This window comes from Cetorhinus maximus, chromosome 20, assembly GCF_964194155.1.
Source record: "Cetorhinus maximus chromosome 20, sCetMax3.hap1.1, whole genome shotgun sequence".
Taxonomy (NCBI): Eukaryota; Metazoa; Chordata; class Chondrichthyes; order Lamniformes; family Cetorhinidae; genus Cetorhinus; species Cetorhinus maximus.
The window spans coordinates 93,227,475-93,253,351 of NC_135898.1; the positions used below are offsets into that span (position 1 = coordinate 93,227,475).

Genomic DNA, 25,877 nt, shown 5'->3' on the forward strand with positions numbered 1-25,877 from the left:
ATCCCTCACTTCCCTTCTCCCTCATATGAATACCTACCTTCCCCTTAAATGCTAGTCGCTTCAACTGCTTCCTGTGGTTGCGAGTTCCAACTTCTCACCACTGAGTAAAGAATTTCCTTTGGAATTCCATAATTGGTGACTATCTTATATTGATGGCCTCTAGTTTTGCTCTTCCCCATAAGTGCAAATACCTTCTCTGTGAGTACTTGATCGAAACCTTTTATAATTTTAAAGACTTCCATTCAGTCACTTCTCAGCCTTCACTTTTCAAGAGAAAAGCAACCCAGCCCTTTTCTGAAAGGTACAACCTTGCATTTCTGGCATCTTTGGCAACTCAATCAACTGGTCAATGCTACACTGGTGCTCACAAATGAGGTAACATACCTTCTCATAGTCAGTAGGAGTGCCAAAATGCACTGTTCGTGTCACATCTGTAGTTCCATCCCTAGTTGAAGCACAAACAGCAGCTTACACTTATATGAAGAACCGTCAATCTAAACATCACTAAACAAAGAACCAAATGTTTCACCTGTATTCTAATTAAAGGCGGCTGCATTAACGTTGCAAGATCCCATAAGATTAGGTAACGTGCAAGGAAATACTGAACTGTAACGTGGGAAACATGGTACAAGGTCCTACAAACAGCAATGAGATAAATGTCCAGTAAATTTGTTTTCATGTTTTTGAAAATAAATGTTAACCAGAACATCGGGGAGAACTCCCCCGCTTTTCTTCGAAACGGTGCTTTTACATCCATCTTAGAGGGCAGATGGAGACTCAGTTTAACCTCTCATCCAAAAGACGACACATCTGACAGTGCAGCATTCTCTCAATACTAGATTACGTGCTCAAGTCTCTGGAGTGGGGCTTAAACCAATTTTGTTTCAGAGACAAGAGGACTACCAAACCTTCAGGCTGTATACATGGATTGTCATCATGCCATTGGAGTGAAACACCTCTGGACATTATTCCTTTTCCATTCTGGGCCTTATCATAAGTTCTTTCACAGGAAGCAATGACAGCTAGCATGTTAAATATCTAAAACAATAAAGTGTCTCTGCTGCATGCCAGGTCAGAAGAGGAATCGACTACAGCAAGAAAGAGCTTAATTGCATGTGAAGGTTGACTCTCTTTCAAAGAGTGAAGTATACTTAAAGGTTGCTAATTCTCTCATGTTGAACTGCTGCATGCCAAGTTTTTACCCAAGTGGCAGAGTCTACACTATCGGTGGCTTTTCCTTTCAAACTGGTCAAGTTCTTCCCACTGAATGTGACTGCTATATGGAGCCCCACAATCAATAAACAATGGGAGCCTTTGCCTAAATTAAATTCCCTCACCCCAATGACAGGATTGTAGATCGACATTTACATGGGTCTACAATGGCCACTGAGTAAAAGGAGCCAGACTTGTTGACATTATGGACTATACTCAGCCAAAGGAAGCCCATCTAAAGGCAGCATGAAACAATGCATTTCTCCACTTTGTTACAAATATGGATGTATGCTCGTCCAGGACTCTTTAGTTTCTAGCTCCAATTGTTCAGCTTCAATTGGAAGCACTCACTACTGAATTGAAGCCTATCGGTTCGAATCTCATTCAAGGATTTCAGCAGGCAACCTAAGATATTACTTTCATGCAATCATAAAGGAATGATTCATGATCATAGATGTCATTTTTGAGACATCAGATTAAGGCATCATTTGCCGCTGCAAGGGAATGTTAAAAATTCCCATGACAGTTTTTAAAGAAAAGCAGTGAGTTCTCAACATTTCACCCTCTACCAAAACAGATTGTGCGGTCAGTCACCTCACTGATATTTGAGGGATCTTGCTATGCTTAAATAAACCTAGAGGTGCTTCTCAATGACATATAAGGTGCTACAGAAATGAAAGTCTGTCTTTTTCCCTAGGAAATAACCAATAATTTGTATATTGATCACACCCCAAATTACTTTTATTTTTAATAAGTGCAGCACTTATGCAATTTAAATTTTCTACAATATCTTACCTGTACTGGGCACCAGAATCCAGAAGGTAGATTTCACTCATTGATAAAGTTCTGTTTGTATGTGGGGTGGGCCTAAAATTAAAACAAGTTTGAAATTTAAGTAAGTATTTACTATACTACATACAGAATTCTCCCATAGCAGAAACAGGAGTCAGCCACTCAGCCTTTGAGTTTTGGCATTCAATTAGATCATGGTTAATCCCAATCATAATTTCAAATTCATTCCATGTCCTTTAGTAACCTTACCCCATGTCTTAACTACTGCAAATTATTTGCTTGTAAATGCAATAATGATATATTAGGAAGTGCAATATATAGTTGTGTTGGTAAAAGCAGAACATTTTGTAACACGTTCCCAGAAAGCCCCCCATTTGATCTTAACTACGAACATTCAATTTAGGATCAGGAGTAGACCATTCGGCCTCTCGAGCCTGCTCCGCTATTCAATAAGATCATGGCTGATCTGACTGTGCCTCAATTCCACATTCCACCTACCCCAAATAACCTAAGATTCTTGACTAACAAGAAAGCTAATCTCCTCTGCCTTAAAAACATTCATTGGCCCTGCCTCCACTGCTCTCTGGGGAAGAGTTCCAAAGATTCACAACCCTCAGAGAAAAAAATTATTTTCATCTCCATCTTAAATGGGAAGCCCATTTTATTTTTAAACTGTGTCCCTTTGTTCTAGTCTTTCCCACAAGGGGAAACATCCTTTCTGCATCCAACCTGTCAAGTCCCCTCAGGATCTTATATGTTTCAATAAGAACACCTCTCATTCTTCTAAACTCCAATGGATCCAGGCCCAGTCTGACCAACCTTTCCTCATAAGATGTCCACCCCATCCCAGGTATCAGTCGGGTGAACCTTCTCTGAACTGCTTCAAATGCATTATTTTCTTAAATAAAGAGACCAAAACTGTAACAGTACTCTAGATGTGGTCTCACCAACACCCTGTATAACTGCAACAAAACATTTCTACTTTTGCATTCCATCCTCTTGCAATGAATGACAACATCCCACTTGCCTTCCTAATTATTTGCTGTACCTGCACACTAACTTTTCCTGATTTAATGCTCCTGAATTTACTGATCCAGAGTGCTATTGGCATCAAAAGCTCTGCGACAGAAGGGCAAAAAAAAAATGAATCACAGTTCCCAATTTTGATTGCTATTCATCTATAGACATTGGGTAAACATGGAATAGGATCAGATGTGACAGACCACATTGTCAATAGCCTGAAATTCTCACATGAACAATGGTTACATGAGGCACTAGTAGAGCGCCAATACCCATGAACTGTACCCTTGGAAGGGCAGAGAACAAAAGGGAAGGAGTTCTTTCTCTAAAGTCCAGTAAAACCTTATTCAATACTGCTGAGAGTCACAACAAAGTGCAACCAAGTTGCCACCTTTTAGATGAGATGTTCAACTCTTCCAGTAGTTCAGGTGGGCATAAAAAAATCCAACTGCACTATTGAGATGAACATGGAGTTCTCCCAGTGCCCTGGCTAATATTCCACTCCCAAAAACCTACCAGCAAAAAAGAAGCACATGATCTGGTCATTCATCTAATTTGTTGTTGGTGGGTAATTTGCTGTGTGAAAATTAGTCGCTGTATTTGCCTACATGACATCAGCACTAACCATGACTGATAATCTAACCCAAAACCTTTCCAGTCATAGTGTAATACACAAATGAAGGAACCAGGTAAATTCAAAGAAAGGTGCTGAAACGGACTACAACTTATTCTTGATAATCAACTGAAAGCTGACCTAAATATGATCTTGTTAGCTTATACTGAGAAAAAGCATCACACCTGTAAAAAGCTCCTGTGTGGTCAAAACTCCTTTTAATCTCCAGTTTAAATCACGGAAGGAGTGAGGAGGGAGGGGAGCGAGCGGGAAAATGGAGTTGAAGCCCAAGATCAGCCATGATCATATTGAATGGCACAGCAGGCAGGCTCGATGGACCATATGGTCTACCCCTGCTGCCATTTCTTGTGTAATTGTGAGCAAACAAGTATCATAGCTACAGCAGCATTTTCATTTCTAAAGTAAGACAGTTTCTGCACTGGTACTTCATATTGCCATGTGTACGGCGAGGGGGACAAAGACACATACTCCCTTTCTGATCAACTTCAAGATTTTCATGGAAACATCCACAGGCATAAAATAGCAAACCAATCAGAAAATATGATTATGCACATAGCCGCATCTATCACTGCCCTTTCAATATTATTTTTGCTACCAATATTTGTTGCAGCCTAGCTTTTAAATATGAACTGTTTCAATCATCATTCGGACATGCTCCTTAAGTAAAGGGGTAAAGCAGTCATGCTGCAGTTGTACAGAGCCTTGGTGAGACCGCGCCTGGAATATTGTGTGCAGTTCTGGTCTTTTTACGTAAGGAAGGCTATACCTGCCAAGGGGGAGGCGGTGGCATAGCGGTATTGTCACTGGACTGGTAATCCAAGAGGTCCCGGGTTCAAATCCCACCACAGCAGATGGTGGAATTTGAATTTAAATCCAATAAAAATCTGGAATTAAAAGGCTAATGATGACCATGAGACCATGGTCGATTGTCATGAAACTAATGCCCTTTAGGAAAGGAAATCTGCCATCCCTTACCTGGTCTGGCCTACATCTGACTCCAGACCCACAAGCAATGTGGTTGACTCTTAAATGTCCTCTGAAATGGCCTAGCAAGCCACTCAGTTCTCAATTCCCAAGGGAATTAGGGAATAGCAATAAATATTGACCCAGCCAGTGATGCCCACATCCCATGAACAAATAAAAAACAAAAGGAGTGTAACAGAGGTTTACCAGGCCGATTCCTGGGATGGGGGGATTGTCCTATGAGGATTGATTGGAGACTGGGCCTGTATTCTCTAGCGTTTAGAAGAATGAGAGGTGACCTCATTGAAGCATACAAAACTCTTACAGGGTAGATGCAGGAAGGATGTTTCCCCTGGCTGGGAGGTCCTGAACCAGGGGACACAATCTCAGATTAAGAGGTAGGTCATTTAGGGCAGAGATGAGGAGAAATTCCTTCACTCAAAAGGAATTTTCTACCCCAGTAGAGGCTCAGTCAATTGAGTATGTTCAAGACAGAGAGCAATAGATTTCTAGATAAAGATATCAAGGGATATGGGAATAATGCAGGAAAACAGCATTGAGGTAGATCATTAGCCATGATCTACTTAAATGTTGGAGCAGACTTGAGGAGCTGAATGGCCTACTCCTTACTCCTATGTCCCTATACGGAGGACTCCGTTAAGCTCCTGCCTTTAGAAAGAATGGATCCTAAGACAGAACATTCTGCTTTTAAAGTTTTTTTTAACCATTCAGCATTAATGTTACCAATGCAACATCACAACTGTTCAATCCATTCATTTTTACCTGTAGTGAATTATTGCACTGTTTGGACCGGTGCTGGAGATGGTGGAAAAACTCAAATCTACAAATTTCTCTTGTTGCCTGCAAAACATTCATAACGGGGTTAGTAAACACTGTTTATATTTTGAAACACATTCTTTAAGTGTAGAACTCAATACCAAATACATTGGAAGCAGTTCAAAATTCGTCACTTCTTAATATCAATCTGGTATTTTGTTCAACCATCCAATTTCACAATTGTAAAATCTACTCCAAGCCCACATGGTGTGCTTCAGTCATTAAGAAAATATGCACTGATTAAAAACAGGATGCAGTCAATTCCACTTAATCCAACAATTTAGCACTGAAAGCCCAGTTTGCCATGTTATTTTCATTGCTTGTTTCAAATTATTGAATAGTAAAATTATTGGCACAAAACTGCTTCAAATTATGAGTAGATTGTAAATGGAAAGTGCGACCTAACTTGTAACGCATGACTTCATTCCCCACTGACCCCCATCCCTCCACATGCTAACTGTTCTAGGCCATGTAGTTAACCTGACAAGCAGCCGACAGGCAGCCTCTTCCTCCAGATCTCCACCCATGCAGTTTTATAACTCAGCGTAGGAAGGAGCTCAGGATTGAGGAGTGCAACTCTCCTTTCAGTCTCCCCTTCTTTGCTGCACTGAACCCCCTGCTCAGCTAATATTTTCAACTCCCAATGGAGTAAGCATTTCTTCATGCGTCAGAACAAGAACAACAAGATTATGATTTTAAAAACAAAAAGCTAAAAGCTACTGCGGATGCTGGAAATCCAAAACAAAAACAGAATTACCTGGAAAAACTCAGCAGGTCTGGCAGCATCGGTGGAGAAGAAATCAGTTAACGTTTCGAGCCTTCACGGCCCTTCGGCAGAACTGAAGCATAGTTAGGAGAAAGGAGAAATATAAGCTGGTTTAAGGTGGAGGGGGGGCGGGGGGAGAGAGAAGTTGAGGGTGTGGTGATTGTGGAGATAAGCAAGCAGTGATAGGAGCAGATAATCAAAAGATGTCACAGACAAAAGGATCAAAGAGGTGTTGAAGGTTGTGATATTTGTCTAAGAAAAGTGCTAATTAAGAATGGAAGGCAGGATACTCAAGGTACAGCTCTAGTGGGGGTGGGGTGGAAAGACTAACAAGGTTTTAGTTTTAGATTTAAAAATAATGGAAATAGGTGGGAAAAGAAGAATCTATATAAATTATTGAAAAAAAAGGGGAGGGGGGAGAAACGGGGTGGGGATGGGGGGAGGGGGAGTTTAAGATCTAAAGTTGTTGAATTCAATATTCAGCCCAGAAGGCTGTAAAGTGCCTAGTCGGAAGATGAGGTGCTGTTCCTCCAGTTTGCACTGGGCTTCACTGGAACAATGCAGCAAGCCAAGGACAGACATGTGGGCAAGAGAACAGGGTGGAGTGTTAAAATGGCAAGCGACAGGGAGGTTTGGGTCTTTCTTGCGGACAGACCGCAGGTGTTCTGCAAAACGGTCGCCCAGTTTGCGTTTGGTCTCTCCAATGTAGAGGAGACCGCATTGGGAGCAACGAATGCAGTAGACTAAGTTAGGGGAAATGCTGCTTCATTTGAAAGGAGTGTTTGGGCCCTTGGACGGTGAGGAGAGAGGAAGTGAAGGGGCAGGTGTTGCATCTTCTGCGTGGGCATGGGGAGGTGCCATAGGTGGGGGTTGAGGAGTAGGGGGTGATGGAGGAGTGGACCAGGGTGTCCCGGAGGGAATGATCCCTGTGGAATGCCGTCAGGGGGGTGAAGGGAAGATGTGTTTGGTGGTGGCATCGTGCTGGAGTTGGCGGAAATGGCGGAGGATGATCCTTTGAATGCGGAGGCTGGTGGGGTGATAAGTGAGGACAAGGGGGACCCTATCATGTTTCTGGGAAGGAGGAGAAGGCGTGAGGGAGGATGCGCGGGATATCCTTTTGTCTGTGACATCTTTTGATTATCTGCTCCTATCACTGCTTGCTTATCTCCACAATCACCACACTCTCAACTTCTCTCTCCCCCCGCCCCCCCCCACCTTAAACCAGCTTATATTTCTCCTTTCTCCTAACTATGCTTCAGTTCTGCCGAAGGGTCGTGAAGGCTCGAAACGTTAACTGATTTCTTCTCCACTGATGCTGCCAGACCTGCTGAGTTTTTCCAGGTAATTCTGTTTTTGTTTAAGATTATGATTTTGCTACTCTCAAGTGTCCACAGAAAATCTTGATTCGATATGGGGGGGATGGGAGATGGAAACTTTTGTCCTATTCTTCGTCAGTATTTTGTATGGCAAAGCCATCAGATAAATATAAATAACAAATTAGCAAAATTCTATCTCATTCTTGCAAAAGCTTTATACACCTCACTAATTTCACACTGCATGATAGGATATCAACAGAACCACTGAAAAACACTCTGCGTCTCACTGCCAACTATCACTCCATATTCTAGATGAGTAGGCTATTTAGCACCAAATTCAGTTGCTTCACCAATGACCTTCCTTCCATCATAAGGTCAGAAGTGGGGATGTTCGCTGATGATGGCACAATGTTCAGCACCATTCATGACTTCTCAGATACTAAAGAAGTCTGTGTCCAGCAAGATCTGGACAATATCCAGCTTAGGCTGACAAGTGGCAAGTAACATTCGTGTCACACAAATGCCAGGCAATGACAATCTCAACCATCGCCCATTGACATTCAATAGCATCACCATCACTGAATCTCCCACCATCAACATCCTAGGGGTTACCATTGACCAGAAACTGAGCTGGACTAGCCATATAAATACCGTGGCTACAAGAGCAGGTCAGAGGCTAGGAGTCCTGCAGCGAGTAACTCACTTCCTGACTCCCCAAAGCCTGTCCACCATCTACAAGGCACCAGTCAGGAGTGTGATGGAATATTCTCCACTTTTCTGGATGAGTGCAGCTCGCACAACACTCAAGAAGCTTGACACCATCCATGACAAAGCAGTCCGCTCTTGATTGGCACCCCATCCACAAACATGCACTCCCTCCACCACTGATGCACAAGCGCAGCAAAGCGTACCATTTAAAAGATGCAATGCAGGAACTCACCAAGGCTCCTCAGGCAGTACCTTCCAAACCCATGATCGCTACCATCTAGAAGGACAAGGACAGCAGACATATGGGAACACCGCCACCTGCAAGTTCCCCTCTAAGCCACTCACCATCCTGACTTAGAAATACATCGTCATTCCTTCACTGTCACTGGGTCAAAATCTTAGAACTCCATCCCTAACAGCACTGTGGGTATACCTACACCACATGGACTGCAGCAGTTCAAGAAGGCGGCTCACCCCCACCTTCTCAAGGGCAATTAGGGATGGAGAATAAATGCTGGCCTAGCCATCACGCTGACATCCCATAAATGAATTTTAAAAAGCATTACTAAAATCAGACACAGCTGCAGATACTCCCCACATAGGTGGTCAAATGGAAAATGGGCATAGTGCGTGGTTATCTGGGCATCCATGAAATTGTACCTCAGCCTGGGTTAGTGCTTTGAGAGGAGAGAAAACCAGATGATAATAGATGAATGCAAAATATCCCATGGCACTATTTTGACGAATTACAGGGATATGCTTCCCAATGTCCTAGGTAATGTTTATTCCTCAACCAACACCATTAAAACAGATTATCTGGTCATCATCACATTTTATATGGGGCTTTATTATGTACAGTCTGTCTGCAGAATTTCCTGCAGAACAATAGCAACTATATATCAAAAGTGCCTAATTAGCTGTAAAGCACTTTGGGATGTCCTGAGGTTGTGAAAGGCACCATATAAATACAAGTTCTTTCTTTCTCGAATACAGAAGGTCCAATCTTCAGATCTTCATATGCCACCATGGATCCTCACTTGCAGAATTTAGTCCCATTAGTTCATATATATCTCAAGTTACCAATTAAATCAGAACATCAGGATGTGATTATATGTGGCAAAGATGTTGAGGACAACCCTTTCCAAACCTCTTAAGTTCACAAAATGCAAACATGACATATCAGCAAATAATTTATAGGAGCAAATAGATGCCAGCTGCATTAGGTTGCAGGGATGAATTATTAGAGGTCTTTGAAATATACACTGCCTAATTAACTAGGGCCACTGATTTATGACAACCGATTAAATCACATTAAATTTTTATTACCGGAGATTTGCAAGATTATTTACTGGCACCTTGAGAATCCCATTCTGTCCGTTAATAATTTGCGATTGGCTTTTGGTGACTGAAATTTTGCTCCATTTTTATTTCAACAAAAATCACATTTTTGTTATTTCCACATGTTACAGTTTAAAAACAATTTGGACTTTTCACTAGAACTTGAGAATTTCAGCTGATCAAAGATTGGATCGGCTGGGGTTGTTTTCTTTGGAACAGAGGAGGCCGAGGGGAGATTTAATTGAGATGTATAAAATTATGAAGGGTCTAAATGAAGTGCACGGGAGGGGCTTATTTCCCTTAGCATAGCGATCAGTAACCAGGGGGCACTAAGTGGCAGAAGGGTTAGATGGGAGTCGAGGAGACAGTTTTTCACCCAGAGGGTGCTGTGGGTCTGGAACTCACTGTCTGAAAGGATGGTAGAAGCAGGAACCAACATGACATTTAAAAGGAACTTGGATATATACTTGAAGTGCTGTAACCTACAGGGCTACGGACCAAGAGCTAGAAAGTGGGATTAGCCTCGTTAGCTCTTTTTTTAGCCAGCAGAGGTATAATGAGATCACTGTAAATTTCTATGATTTCAAAATTCAAAATCACATTCCATGATTCCATCCAAGCACAGTCGACCTTAAAATTAGCAATGGTGAAATCAGCATACGGACTACAAAATCCCAGTATTAAGAAAATTATTCCCTAATGCTAACTCCCTAACTAATAAAAGAAGAACAGATGACGTTTGGGCTTCTGTAAAATAATTCGCTTACAGAGAAGCTTGCGCCACACAGATTGTAGCATTGAGACTTACCTGCGGAATTCAGCCGCTTTGTCTGAAGCATCTAGTTCAGTTATGTTGCCTTTTGGAACCTGCAACATTGCAATTTCAGTAAGTATCTCAGGAACATTGGAAATGTTAAAAGAAAATTAAATTGCAAAAAAAAAGAATCACAGTCCAAGTGCTGTTTTTATTAGTTATTCGGTGATTACAGTATGTTGATATAAATTACATAATACATGCTGTGCATGGTTCAGTATACATGGTACATATGATGTCTTGGTGATAGTGCAGGAAATCTGCTGTGTGGAAGACCCTAGGGATTTATCCTAGAATGATACTGATGTGAACAATGAGAAACTTTCTTACCTCCTTCTCAAGCCAGGTAAACAGCTCACAGAGAGCCACAGCATCTTTAATCTAACGTTTAGAAGCAAAAAATAAGATCAGTTCATTCCCAATGACTTCTCGCTATTTTTCTTGAAATTACAGTTTATTTTACTAGACAAGGTAGGGCAGCCCTGTGAACTTCCTTCTGTGTGAAATCCAATATGCCATCTCCCGTGACCACAACCTGATCCCTAAGCAGGTAACAATCACAGAATTTTCGTGTCAGTGAAATGACAGTGTTTTGCAGTGTAGAAGAAAAAGGTGAAAGTGGGAAAAGAGCTGAAATCACTGAAAGAAAGGGTTTTAAAGCAGCATTTGGAAGCTTCATTACTGATTGGTCAAAGGTCAATTTCAATTATTGATGAAAAAGGAAGGAACAATCTTGCATTTTAACACTTCATTTCGGGGTCTCAGACATCCTTAAGTGCTCCACAAACAGTGAAGCCTTTTTTTCTGAAGTGTAATCAATGCTTTAATGTAGGAAGCAAGAATAACCAACTTGTGTACTTCAAGATCCCACAGACAGCAACATGATTAACAATCAGATAATCCGGTTATAATAACTAGAATTAACAAAGTGCAGATTTAAACATTATCTCCAGTGGATCAGACTAACTAAACAAGACGACAGCAAGCATTATCACGCCCAAATTAAAACTTTGAGAGTTCACTTATTACTCACGTGAGCTCGTCTCATCCCTTCAACTTCTGTTGTATTCTTCAGAGCTTTTGCAATGCAGATGGGAGTGTAAACAGTATGCAGTCTAAGCATCTATTCAGATCAAAACAAATAATTCATTTTTGCTCACAGCCACATTTTACTACAATAGAGTGACACCGTAGACCAGTGACCCGAGGCTATTTAGGCCTCCTTTCACACTGGTCGAGTAAGAGCAAAAGCAACTTGTAGGAATTCAATAATTAATTTGTTGAGCTCATTACAAGCACTTAAGGAGAATCAGGTCTGCACTTGGTGACATGGTGAGTTTCTGACTTTGGCCATGCTATGATGAGAACTAAAATGACAAGAGACACAGAAAGCCTGAAGCTGGGGGTGGGGTGGAAATCATGGCAATTGTGGGTGAGGTGAGGGGTAGGGGGGGAACATCATGTAAGTAAAACAGGAAAGAGAAAATCAAAACTTCACACACTTGGGAGAATATTCTACAATTCATAAGTATGGGGTCAGCTCAGCATGCGACTTCAATAGAGATTTAAAAACAGGCAGCAAAAGCTGGAAAATGGAGCTAAAAACAGATAAAATTGAAAATAGCCAGCAGGTTGGGCATAATCTCTGTCAGTTACTGACTAAACTGCTGAGCATTCCTGTCATTTTCCTCTTTTTGAAATCTGATCAGTTCTAGAAAGCCAGAATCAGAAGCGGAATTGTCTTGGTGTAGGAGGAGGCCATTCGGTCTATTGTGTCCGCACCAGCTCTCTGAGCATTTTAACTTAGTGCCAATCTCCTGCCTTTTCCCCGTAACCATGCACATTGTTTCTATTTAAATAATCATCCAATTCCCTCTTGAATGCTTCCATTGAACCTGCCTCCACCACACTTCCAGGCAGTGCATTCCAAACCCTAATTACTCACCGTGAGAAAAAGGTTTTCTCACCTCGCATTTGCTGCTTTTGCAAAAAAAAAAGTCATGTCATAGGAGTGCTAAATCAAGGACTGTCAAAGGTAAAATAGCCTCTGGGCAGCCTGACAAGCATCTGTTGTAACTGCCAACATCGAGCAGTAACAGCAGCATCATTTTCTACTTAGTTCTGTTGAAGGGTCATGAGGACTCGAAACGTCAACTTTGTTCTTCTCCGCCGATGGTGCCAGACCTGCTGAGTTTTTCCAGGTATTTCTGTTTTTGTTTTATGATGTCTCACCAGCTCTGCACTGATGTGGGTGACCCCTAGCAGACTGTCAAACCCTAGAGTTTACCAACTCCCCATCTATCAGTACACGGTTATCTTTAAATATCTAAATTTAGATGCATTTTAATATGAACACAAATATGTTTTGTAGCTAATTCGCCTTATTTAAACAAAATGATTACAGCCTTTGATTGCAATGAACACAATTGAAAGCAATAACACAACTACCAGCGAGGCACTAGAACAGAGAATATCATAAGACCTGAAAAAAAATGTAAACATCACAGATGTTGGAAACTTCAAATACAAACAGAGAAAAATTGGAAAGGTCCCGCTCAATTAGTATCTAAAAATGGAAAGAGAAACCATATGGGGGAGAGACTTCATGCATTTCTGATGTCCCCTTTCACGAGTTTGTGTTTGTTAACTAAAGTCTGCCAGCATCACAAAATGCAGCCTCCGGAAAGTTCCTATTTAGCAAAGTACATTACCCTGAGTTGGTAAGAGTATGACAAATTGTATGAAGTCAAAACTTAAAGACGATTGACATTGCATCCTGAGTGGTCAGTGCAGGCAAATTCCACTTCTTTCCCTCTCTAAATTTATGGTGTAAACTGAGTCACAGCCCAATCTGGCTCTGGAGTGAAGCGGTGATACTTCCCACAAGCAGCAATCAAACACCCTTCGCATTCATCACCAGACAGAGCGTAAACTCTTGGACCTTGTTAAAACTAACTTGACCTCAACTAAAAACTTGAGAGAGTAAGGAATTTCCAACATTAGTTCTCTAAGTATTTATATTTCACACTAGTTGGGGGAGGGGGTCCAGACAGGTGTGTGTCAAGGCCACGTGCAAGCCTTTCTTCTGGTCAGTATTGTTTATAGAGTTCCAGGCAGCTCCCAAACACAGTCAGCAAAATTCAGCTTGGCTACATCAAAACTGCAACTACCAGGTCTGCAAACAAAAATGCACCCTTGGATAATGAGTTCACAGTTAACATCCATCAACAGTTTACCAGCACTTGTATGGTATTTTTCCCAGTTTAACCTCCTACAGCCACCTATCACCACTACCCCATGTTGTCCTCCAATTGCAACAGTATGCTGCAGTGCCCACTCTGTGGTTGGCAGCAGACTTGTGTGGGATAGTGATTGTCTGGCCAAATTATCCCAGCTCACTCAGGAGTACCCAGCAGCCAAGGCAAGATTTTAAACCAAGAATCACTGAGAGTCAACAAACTGCTTCAGGAGATTCTGATTCTACTTCCTTTCATTCTCAATACAATTGCCACTTTTCCCCAATTTTTATTCTATATTCACACACATACAGAATCCTTCAGGGATCTGTTTTACCAACTAAACGGCAGTCTGCAGCTTTGATTACGAGTTGAAAAGATTGTTTTTTTGTTTTGACCAATTAACATTGGATTGTAGTACTGCCTCTCAACAGACCTTTGGGATCGCTTCACACAGAGCATGGCTGGCTTTGCTACTGATCCAGACTTTTTCCTTAGAAGTCATATTGGAACAAATAGTCTGTAGTTCAGTCAGAATGGATTCATATGGGAGTACTTGTACTTTGAAGCTGGGTGCTGTATCACAGTCAAGCTGCAAATGTTCTCGCACAACAGGGTCTTCCACATGCATCTCACTGATGAACAGTCTGCAGTAAAGAGATTGAAAAAAACACATGCTCTTATTAGTAACAAGCCTCATGAGAATGTTGTCGCGTTGGTTTTTGTTTTAAAGATAAGCTTACTTGAAATAAACACAACTCTTTTGCACTGATTACCCCTCACTCTTTTCCTGCACTGCATTCTTGTAGCGCCATAATAGCAAGCAAGAGAATGAAAGCAAAAACAGGGAAAATATTTCACAAAGTTTTTTTATTGCTGAAAAAAGAGACATGTCTAAGCTTTTCGTCTTGCACGCATCAGGACACCTGGCAAGAATAAAGAGAAAAGAAACAATTTATACTGTATGTACAGACAGAAAGAGCATGTGCACACATTATGCCTGTTTCAGCTAAACAAAATAAGTGACAGCCATTCGCTGACTCATTCCTCAGGGCAATGCCTTGACCAATCAGGGTCAGGCTGCCTGGTTTAAATTCCAAACAATGCTTGGCAGTTAACTGTCAGTCTGGTGCATTCTTCATGGCAACGCCAGTTGCCAACTTATCAGCACTCTCTTCACATACAGCATAAATTGTTTTACCCTTTTACTGGTATTCTTGTGAGGTGGCCTGATGAGTGCAAGAGCTCAAACATGTCTCTTTTTTCAGCAATACTCCAGTTCTGTATTACCAAACAACAGTCCTTTTTTTAATTCATTCATGGGAATGTGGGCGTCACTGGCTGGGCCAGCATTTATTGCCCATCTCTAAATAACATGAGAAGGCGGTGGTGAGCTGACTTCCTGAACCACTGCGGTCCATGTGTTGTACAAACACCCATAGTGCTGTTAGAAAGGGAGTTTCAGGATTTTGACCCAGCTACAGTGAAGAAGCAGCAATATATTTCCAAGTTAGGATGGTGTATGACTTGGAGAGGAAATTGCAGGTGATGGATGTTCCCATGCAGCTGTTGCCCTTATCCTTCTAGGTGGCAGAGGTCGTGGATTTGCAAGCTGTTGTCAAAGGAGACTTGTGAGTTGCTGCAGTGCATCTTGTAGATGGTACACACTGCTGACACTATGCATCAGTTGTGAAAGGAGTGGACGTTGGTGGTGGATGTGGTGCCAATCAAGCAGGCTGCTTTGACTTGGATGGTGTTGAACTTTGAGTGTTGCTGTGGACAGGCTCTGGGGAGTCAGAAGGTGGGTTACCCTCCACAGAATTCCCAGCCTCTGACCTGCTCTTGTAGCCAGAGTATTTATATGACTGGTCCAGTTTAGTTTCTGGTAAATGGTGACCCACAGGATGTTGATAGTGGGGGATTCAGCAATGGTGATACCATTGAATGTCCAGGGGAGATGGGTAGATTCTGTTCTGTTGGAGATGGTCATTGCCTGGCACTTGTGTGGCACAAACGTTACTTGTCACTTATCAGCCCAAGCCTGAACATTGTCCAAGCCTTGTTACATATGGACACAGACTGCTTCAGTATCAAAGGAGCTGCGCATGTGAACATTGTGCAATCATCCGTGAACATCCCACTTCTGACCTTAGGATGAAGGTAAGGTCATTGATTAAACAGCTGAAGGTGGTTGGGCCTAGGACACTACCCTGAAGAGCTCTTGCAGTGATGTCCTGGGACTGAGATGATTGACCTCCAACAACCATAACCACCTTCCTTTGTGCTAGATATGACTCCAACCAGTCATATGGTGAGTTTTCCCATTGACTCCAGTTTTGCTAGGGCTCCTTGATGCCACACTCGGTCAAATCCTGACTTGATGTCAAGGGCAGTCACTCTCACCTCAGCTCTTTTGCCCATGTTTGGGCCAAGCTATCATGGGGTCAGGAGCTGAGTGGCCCTGGCCCAAACTAAGCATCAGCGAGCAGGTTATTGCTGAGTAAGTGCCGCTTGATAGCACTGTCGACAACACTTTCCATCACTTTGCTGATGATTAAGAGTATACTGATGGGGTGGTAATTGGCCAGGTTGGATTTGTCCTGCTTTTTGTGTACAAGACAAAACAGGCAATTTTCCACATTGACAGATAGATGATATTGTTGTAGCTATACCAGAACAGCTTGGCTAGGGGCATGGCTAGTTCTGGAGCATAAGTCATCATCACTATTGCCGGAATGTTGTCAGGGTCCATAGCCTTTGTAGTATCCAGTGCCTTCAGGCATTTCTTGATATCATGAGGAGTGAATCGAATTGGCCGAAGACTGGCATCTGTGATGCTGGGGACCTCTGGAGGAGGCTGAGATGGATCATCCACTTGGCGTTTTATAGCTGAAGATGGTTGCAAATGCTTCAGCCTTATCTTTTGCTCTGATGTGCTGGGCTCCTCCATCATGGAGGATGGGGATATTTGTGGAGCCTCCTCCTCCAGTTAGTTGTCTAATCATCCACCACCATTCAGGACTGGGTGTGGAAGGACTGCAGAGCTCAGATCCGATCCTGTTGGTTGTGGGATTGCTTAGCTCTGTCTTTTGCATGCTGCTTTTGTCGTTTGTCATGCAAATAGTCCTGTGTTGTAGCTTCACCAGGTTGACATCCCATTTTCAGAGATGCATGGTGCTGCTCCTGGCAGGCCCTTGTGCACTCTTCATTGAACCAGGGTTGATCCCTCAGCTTGACGGTAATGGTAGATGGGGGACGTGCTGGGCCATGAGGTTACAGATTGTGTTCGAGTACAATTCTGTTGCTGCTGGTGGCCCACAGTGCCTCACGGATGCCCAGTCTTGAGTTGTTAGATCTGTTTGAAATCTATCCCATTAAGCATGGTGATAGTGCCACACAACACGATGAAGGGTATCCTCCAACTGTAGAAGGGGCTTTGTCTTCACAAGGACTATACGCTAGTCACTGTTTCAAATACCATCATGGCCAGATACATCTGCGACAGGCAGATTGGTAGGGACAAGGTCAAGCAGGTTTTTCCCTCTTGTTGGTTCCCTCACCGTCTGCCACAGACCCAGTCTAGCAGCTATGTCCTTTGGGACTCAGCCAGTTCGGTCAGTAGTGGTGCTACCAAGCCACTCTTGGTGATGGACATTGAAGTCCCCCACCTAGAGTACATTCTGAGCCCTTGCCACCCTCAGTGTTTCCTGAAAGTGGTGTTCAACATGGAGGAGCGCTGGTTCATCAGCTGAGGGTAGGTGGTAAACAGCAGGAGGCTTCCTTATCCATGTTTGTCCTGATGCCATGAGACCTCATGGGGTCCAGTGTCAATGCTGAGGGCTCCCAGGGCAACTCGCTCTCGACTGTGGCGCCAACTCTGCTGGGTCTGTCCTGTCGGTGGGGCAGAAGATACCCAGGGATGGTGATGGTAGTAATATTACAGGTAAAGGTCACAAAAAAAACTTGTATTTTTATAAAACTTTCATGACTGGAGAACATACCAAAGTGCTTTTCAGACAATGGAGTAGTTCTGAAGTACGGTCATTGTTTTTTTTATATTCCATCACGGGGATGTGGGCATCTCTGGCTGGGCCAGCATTTATTGCCCATCCCTAGTTACCCTTGAGAAGGTGGTGGTGAGCTGCTTTCTTGAACCGCTGCAATCCATGTGGGGTAGGTACACCCACAGTGCTATCAGGAAGGAAGTTCTAGGATTTGACCCAGTGACAGTTAAGGAACAGTGATATATTTCCAAATCAGGATAGTGAGTGGCTTGGAGGGGAACTTCCAGGTGGTGGTGTTCCCATGTGTCTGTTGCCCTTGTCCTTCTGAACGGTAGCAGTCGTGGGTTTGGAAGGTGCTGTCGAAGGAGCCTTGATGAGTTCCTGCAGTGCATCTTGTAAATGGTACATACTGCTGCCACTGTGTGTCGGTGGTGGAGGGAGTGAATGTCCGTGGAAGGGGTGCCAATCAAGCAGGCTGCTTTGTCCTGGATGGTGTGAAGCTTCCTGAGTATTGTTGGAGCTGCACTCATCCAGGCAATTAGAGAGTATTCCATCACACTCCTGACTTGTGCCTTGTAGATGGTGGACAGGCTTTGGAGAGTCAGGAGGTGAGTTACTCGTCACAGGATTCCTGGCCCCTGACCTGCTCTTGTAGCCACAGTGTTTATATGATTAGCCCAGTTCAGTTTCTGGTTAATGGTCACCCCCAGGATGTTGATATAGTGGGGGATTCAGCGATGGTAAAGCCATTGAACATCAAGGGACGATGGTTAGATTCTCTCTTGTTGGAGATGGTCATTGCCTGGTACTTGTGCGGCACGAATGTTACTTGCCATTTTTTAGCCCCAACCTGGATGTTGTCCAGGACTTGCTGCATTTGGGCATTGGACATGGTCATAATGTAGGAAACATGGCAGCCAATTTGCACTCAGCAAAGTCCAAAAAGCAGCATGATAACGATCAGATAATCTGTTTTTAGTGTTGATTGAGAGGTAGATATTGGCTAGAGCACTCGGGAATAACACTCCTGGTCTTTACAAAATCAATGCCATCAGACCTTTAATATCCATCTAAGAGGAAAGATGGGGTTTTGGTTTAACATCTCATGTGAAAGATAGCACCTCCAACAATGCAGCATTCCCCCAGTACACTGCAATGTTGGTCTAAATTTTTGTGTTCAAGTCTCTGGAGTGGGACCTGAATCTGTAACCTTCTGAGGCAAGTTCTACAGCTGCAGATATCACATTGAGCTTAAAAAATTAAAATGTGATTGTCAGACAAAATGCACCTCCTTTGTGGTGCATTAATTGGACGTGAGTCATCTAATTCATATTCACTCCAAACTGCTTTGAACAGCAGCTGATAGGAGTGCACAGATGAACAATGAAGTTTAGGGGGAAATCAGGCAATATGTGGTTAAATAGCCTGCCAACACTTAGTCATGGCACACAATGAATGGTTGTGAATCAGATGAGGAACAATACCTCAGCAAGGAGTCAACGCATTTAGTACAGAATAGAACAATGCAGGAAGAAAAAAAATGGTCATCACGTGTTCCTGTTATGTTTTTACATAATTTTACCTGCAACACACGACAGTTCAGAAATCAGACAAAAAAGCCTCAGACTTCTACACATTATTATTCGTTCTTTGGATGTAAGCCTTGCTGTCTAGGCAAGCATTTGTTACCCATCCCCAATTGCTCTCAAGGTGGTGGTGCAGTCCGTGTGGTGTAAGTACATCTTTTCTGTAGCAGCTGATACAACATTTCAGTGGACAGTTAAAGAGTCAACCACATTGCTCTGGATTTGGAGTCACATGTAGGCCAGACCAGGTAAGGACCAGGTAACCCTGATGGGTTTTTCTAATCAGGTACTGCAGTTCCATAATCATCATTAATTAATAAATCTGGAATTAATCAAATTTAAATTCCCCCAGAGTCGAACTCATGTCCCTGGAGCACTAGTCCTGATCTCTGGATTACACTACCACTAAGTTACCATCCCATTTGTTTCCAGGCAGTTCCAAATCCAGCACCAGGACAGTGTCTTGTCAAAAATTAAAACGCTTCTACCTACCACACCCATTCTTCCTCCCAGGTGAAATGTTTTGCTGCTGTGGCAAAGACACTGGAACTAAATTTTAAAACAATCACTTGTGACTCTGTGTGGGTGGTAAGCGGTGAGATGCAGTGACATGCTAATAATGTACCCAATTTATTTGGAACATTTAATGTGCTTAGGCATAAAAGAGTGACAAAGAAGAAAAATGAGTCTAAAGGCTCACTTTGCAGTTGGTGTCAGGGAGTAAGCCCTGTGCATTTACACAACTAAATCCAGCTCTCCTACCCCAGCAGCAGACCTGTAGATATGAAGCAAAGAGAAATTGGGTTAGCAAGTCTGCCGCTGAGATAAGCCCCCTGGATTTAGTGTTGCAAATGGTTGAGCCAGCTTACTAATTTCAGTTTCCAACAATCTAAACTAAGCAATGCTAGTTAATAAGGTTAAAAAAAAAGGCACACACTGCATTGGGCTTTATTTATAGTGGGATAAAATTGAAAAGCAAAGAGGTTATGTTAAACTTGAGAAGACCACATTTTGCAGGTAATGTAAACAGTTTTGTTTCCCGGTCATAAAAGTTTAGAGAGACAAGTATATAGAGGTGCAAAAAAGATTTACTAGATACCAGAACTGCAATTTTATACCCATCAGGAAAGACTGAACTGGGGCTTTCTTCTCTAGGAAATAGAAATAGTGACCTAAAGAGGTCTGTAAGATTATAAAATGGTTTGATAGGGTTGACATAGAGAAGACATTTCTACTTGTGGGTCAGACCAGAACTAGGGGCCATAAATGTATGATGGTCACTAACGAATCCAATAGAAAATTCAGGAGAAACCTCCTTACCCAAAGAGTGGTTAGAATGTGGACTCTCTACCACAATTGAAGGCAATAGCACAGGAGTACATAAAGGAGAAAAGAGTAGAAGGATATGTTGATGGGGTTAGATGGAAAAGGACGGCAGGAGGCTTGTGCGGAGTGTGAACACAAGTATGGCCCTGCTCAGAGGAAGGGCCTGGTCCTGTGCTTGAAATAACTCTGTAACAAAGTGGCATAAAGTGCAGTGCGGTTAGCAAATGAATTGAGGCAAGATGGATGTAGCAGGCAAAGGGCAATGAGAAGCAAGAAAGCTATAGAAACGTGAAAAACAGGATTAAAGCAATTATCGAAAGGCAACTGCATCGTTAAAGCTATTTAAACATCATCTACGCAGCAATGTACACCTACAATGGAAGATTGACACATGAGCAGCAATAAACCAGACTGCAATTTGGAAACAAAATGAACCTAGAAAATTGGTGACGTTGAACTGGCTATGTAATGACAAAAAACAGGATTGCGTAAAAATTAATAGGAAGATATGTTAAAAAAAATTATGAGTGGATTCCTAAAATCAGTGGGTTAATAAGTGGTTTCAGTCAATCAGGGAACTGCAATCAAGTGAATGCACGAACAAGGAGAATATTGGAATAGTTGACTGCTTGCTTTAACTTAAGTCTGAATAGCTAATGAGTTAGCATTGGGTAAGTGGCATTATCGCAGGTACAAAATATAAATCCTAGTTGAAAAACACATTTAAATCGGGCATCCAAATTCACTGTAGGCCTGCACTGCAAAACATGTGTTGGAACAATAAATATCAAAAAAAAGAGAAAACAAGCAAAAACGACAAATGCTGGAAATATGAAGCAAAAATATTGCTGGAAATGCAAAGTATTTGAAAAAAGGATTTAACATTTCAGACACTCATGGTTCTGATATCTAAATGCCAGTCCATCTCTGTTGTCTTTCTTGATATATTGATGGGGCTATTAAATATTAAAATAACAAAAGTCGATTAGCTGCTTACATTGAACAAAAAGACAAAATCTTACATCTGTCTGCCCTTTCTGCCAACTTTTCCTGTGATAAACCGTGTCTCCATTTATAATAGAAACACAATGATGTAAAATCGGCATGATATAATTACACCCCACCTCAGCGGAGGGACTGCAGCACTACACTGGTGGGAGGGTACAAATACAATGTTGACAATTTTGCATAAGCCTGTAGCTTTCAAATTCAATTTATTAAAAAAAAAACAAATTAAATGAGGAAAGATCCTGTTTCTCTCTGCTTTTGTGTCGTTTTGCTATTAATAATTAATTGTTATTATTTTCTGTCAACATAACTAATGAGATAATTAAATGCTGTTGGCGACAAAATTCAATTCATTCTTGCAAACTTTAGAATTTGATTACAGGAAAGTACCTTTTTCAGTTTATAGAGCCGAAAACAAAAACTACAACAAATCAGGGGACTTGTACTCATTACTCTCTCTCTCTCACAACCTCTGATTAAAAATGTCTATGTTCAAAAAAATCTATAAATGTTACTTGAATAAAGGTTTTGAAAATTGATCTTAACTATTCTAATGACAAAAAGCTTTTGAGCAGAAACGAGTGTAATTTTACATCAGCACAGCTGTCTATATGGCACTGATGGATCCTGAGAATATGACATGCACAGTCAGAATTCTGCTCAGAGTCGCAGCTTTGAGAAAATGAGCCTAGCCCAAGCTTTTGAGGAAGGCCAATGTCTTCAAGTAAAACCTTTAAGGTGGCATTAAAAAGAAACTTAAAAGACTACTGAATGGGTAAAATTAAACAAGTTATTGTGAAATGTGCAAGATTGTTTAGACTTGTATTTCGGACATAAGAAACTTCAGTTATGGAAAAAAAAAAAGCAGATAGTGAAAGTTTTCAGAAGATATTAAGTGATTTGTGGGAATCCGGTCAGCAGACACTAGCGCGACAGGTTTACAAAGGCAAAGCCCATTTTCAATGCAGACATAAGCGTTTATAATGGAAAAAAAAAGTTGATACAGAAGTGCACCAAAAATTTGGCAACAGAAAGTCAAGTTGCACAGGAAAGAAATGTGCACAGACCTAAGATTTTTAATAGGTTACAGCTATAATATACAAGGTAAAAACATGGTCAAATAGGAAGTGTGCTCTGATATGAGAACAGCCCATAAAAAGTTGACATGAGTCTAATATATACTTAAAAACTATGAAAAATGTATTACTTCACCCTACATGAATTATTTCATTTGGGGTGGTGGTTGGTTTGAAATACTTTGCATTCAAGGGCTTGTTATTGCAATGTACATGTCTGAAAATATTGAAATGCAGATGGGAAGCAACATAAAGTGCATTAGGCTTTCCCAGTTCCACCCAGTCTCAATTTATTTTAATAAATATGTCCATTCACATTCAAGGCAAGCAAAAATATATATTATCACCAGTGCATGTGTTGGCCTTGAATGTCCCTCTTTCAGTGTACCTGCCCAGCTCCAAATGCATGTCATAGAATCACAAAGCACAGGAGGAGGCTATTCAGCCCATCATGCCTGTGCCAGCTCTTTCAAAGAGCTTTTCAATTAGTTTCGTTGTCCTTTCAGCCCAGCAAATTTTCCATTTTGTAAGTTACTATTCAATCTGCTTCCAACACCCTTTCAGGCAGTGCATCCCAGATCATAACTCACTGAATAAAAACAATTATCTTCAGCTCCCCACCAGATTTCCTTGCCCATCATCTTAAATGTGTGTCCACAAACCTTCCTGCGAGCGGAAACAGTTTATCACTACTTATTCATCCAAACCTCCTCAATTTTGAACACCACAATTAAATCTCCCCTGTAACCCTTTGCTCTAAGCAGAACAACCCCAGCTTCTCCAGTCTCTCTGCACAACTGAATTCCATCATCTTTGTAAATTTACAGTTGTTAAACTTGTAGTGTCAGTCACACCCAAATCTAATAAGTCTTCAAAACCAAGGTTTGTTACAGCCATAGAAAAACTGACATTAAAGAATGTTAAATGTTTAAGCTATGCAACAATGTTTTAGATAACAAAATGGAGGTTTTTTTGCACCCAAATTACCTAATGGAGTTTAGACCAATGATTGTGAAGGCAAAGAACACCGGATTGTATTCTATCTCAGAGCCACGAAGGTTGAATAGCCCTGTGGAGGAAAAAAAATCAAAACAGTACAGTCAAGATTCAACTAAGAAGACATTGCAATAAAACTTAAATCTTGTCAAGATTGGAAACAAACACAGGCATGGTGATTGCTTAACACCTCCATTAAGTCTGTAAGCAAGCACGACACTGGGCTTCCAGTCACTTGCCATTATAATTCTTTGCTCTCCTCCCAACTCTGTCCGTGCCTCCAACACTGTTCCAAGCGAAACTCAACAAAGGCTCGAGGAACAGATCTTCATCTTGCAAATAGGCAATTTACAGCCTTCCAGGCTCAACACTGAGTTCAACAATTTCAGATCGTAAGCACTGCTACCATTTCTTTGGACGGCAGCCATCGGTAATGATGCTGCTGTTGGCATTTGCATCTCCCCTAGAACATGTTTTTGATTCTTTACTTGTCCCATTATCACTCTGTTTTGCTTTGCCCCATCATCCCTCTCGCCAAGTAACATTTTCTGCCTCCACCCTATCATAGACCTTTCCATTTGGTCTTTGCTCCTTCCCTTGCTTTTCTCTGCCTCTGCACTTGCTTAAAACACATCGCATCTCTGAGACATTAACTGCTCCTTTCTCCAAAGATGCTGCCTGGCCTACAGAGTATTTCCAGCAATTTCTGTTATTTCAGATTTCTAGAATCTGCACTATTTTGTGTTTGTTGTGATTCGAGTTAAACCGACCACAAACTCTGTAGATTTGTTTATTCCATGCCCTTTCTCATCCATTGCCATGAGATCAAGCAGTCCGTTTGGAATCCCACTGTCCTAATTGATATCAAGCCCATTTCTCCTCCATCACAACTACTGCCTACTTCCCTCCCTCAATCAACAAACTATTCCACTGGCCAAGCTTTAAACCAAGATCTTTAATCATGCCTCCGAGGTCTGTGGTAGGATTTCTTTAATACGCACATTACATTAAGTGTTCAGTGAATTCTGTGAGCTACAGAGTAACTTCTGATTTTATGCATTTATTCAAATGCACTTGATAATATCCTGTAATATATATGTAAATAACTACATAACAGCTTTCAAAATATGTAGACATTTCCTAAGGGAATTCAGTGCTGCTGTTGTCTAAATAAGTACAGCTCAAAATCACTGTCAGAGGTGAGATTGACTGAAAAGAACTCATACATATCTAACAATGGAAGAAAGAGTTATGTGACCTGCAGCATCTTCCAGTGGCGAAATACAAGCACTGCAATAATCTGACAGATGAAGCCATATTATTACTCAACGACACTTCACAAACACTGAATAAAAGCTTGCAGTAGAGGCACACAATTCCAAGTGTATGAAACTGTGAAACTGTGAAATAGGAAACTGTGGTGTCATAATTGTCCTTAGCTGTGATGCTCCTACAGATGGCCATGAATTCTAATAAGTAACAAGGTTTTTTTCCTCTTTAAAGAATCCCAGTAAAGGGCTAAGTGTGAGTAGCATTAGGATGAGCTATTGCTCAAAGAATTAGGAAAGACTGAACTACAATAACGAGGAGGTCTTGTGGCACAGTGGGTAGCGTCCCTACCTCTGAGTCAGAAGCTCAAGGTTCAAGACCCACTTCTGGACTTGATGGCCACATAAGGTGCATTCGTAACACAGCCAAACAGGTTGATTATCAACCTGTAAATCCTTCTGATACACCTATGGCAGGTGGTAAGAGAGGGGTAGTCTCCTGGTTAACCATGCTTGATGCAGAGTGGCATCCCTCAAGCTATGGCCTCTGGAGACAGGCTAGCAACCTGATCCAGGAAAAACTAGCTATGGAAACAGCTATGCTTTGTCTGCCTCAGGTGCCACTCAGCATGGGGAAAGCAATGAAGATTACGATACTGCAATAACAGCAGAAAACAAAGTGAAAAATATTATGAATATTGGCATTTAAAAATCACAAGATAAACACAGTAAAGATAAGATCATAAGAAATGTGAGCAGGAGTAGGCCATTCAGCCCATTGAGCCTGCTCCTCCAAATCAATAAGATCATGGCTGATATCTGACTGCGGCCTTAACTCTACTTTCCTACCTGCTTCCCATAACTCTTGACGCTCTCGTAGATCAAAAACCTGTCTAACTCAGCCTTGAATATATTCAATGACCCAGCCTCCGCTGCTCTCTGGGGAAGAGAATTCCAAAGGCTAACAACTGCTAACA

General features: G+C 41.8%; 1 protein-coding gene across 2 annotated transcripts in view; it reads right to left on the bottom strand.

The window, feature by feature from the left end:
• xpnpep1 (X-prolyl aminopeptidase (aminopeptidase P) 1, soluble) overlaps positions 1–25,877 on the bottom strand; it is a 91,637-nt gene that overhangs the window by 15,272 nt on the left and 50,488 nt on the right. For both annotated transcript variants that reach the window (XM_078565165.1, XM_078565166.1), the window contains 8 exons: positions 23,624–23,705; positions 14,073–14,283; positions 11,434–11,523; positions 10,731–10,781; positions 10,395–10,453; positions 5,405–5,482; positions 2,008–2,079; positions 385–445 (listed from right to left, as the gene is read on the bottom strand). In XM_078565165.1, the coding sequence (XP_078421291.1) occupies positions 385–445; positions 2,008–2,079; positions 5,405–5,482; positions 10,395–10,453; positions 10,731–10,781; positions 11,434–11,523; positions 14,073–14,283; positions 23,624–23,705 (704 nt within the window). The remainder of the gene's footprint in view (positions 1–384; positions 446–2,007; positions 2,080–5,404; positions 5,483–10,394; positions 10,454–10,730; positions 10,782–11,433; positions 11,524–14,072; positions 14,284–23,623; positions 23,706–25,877) is intronic.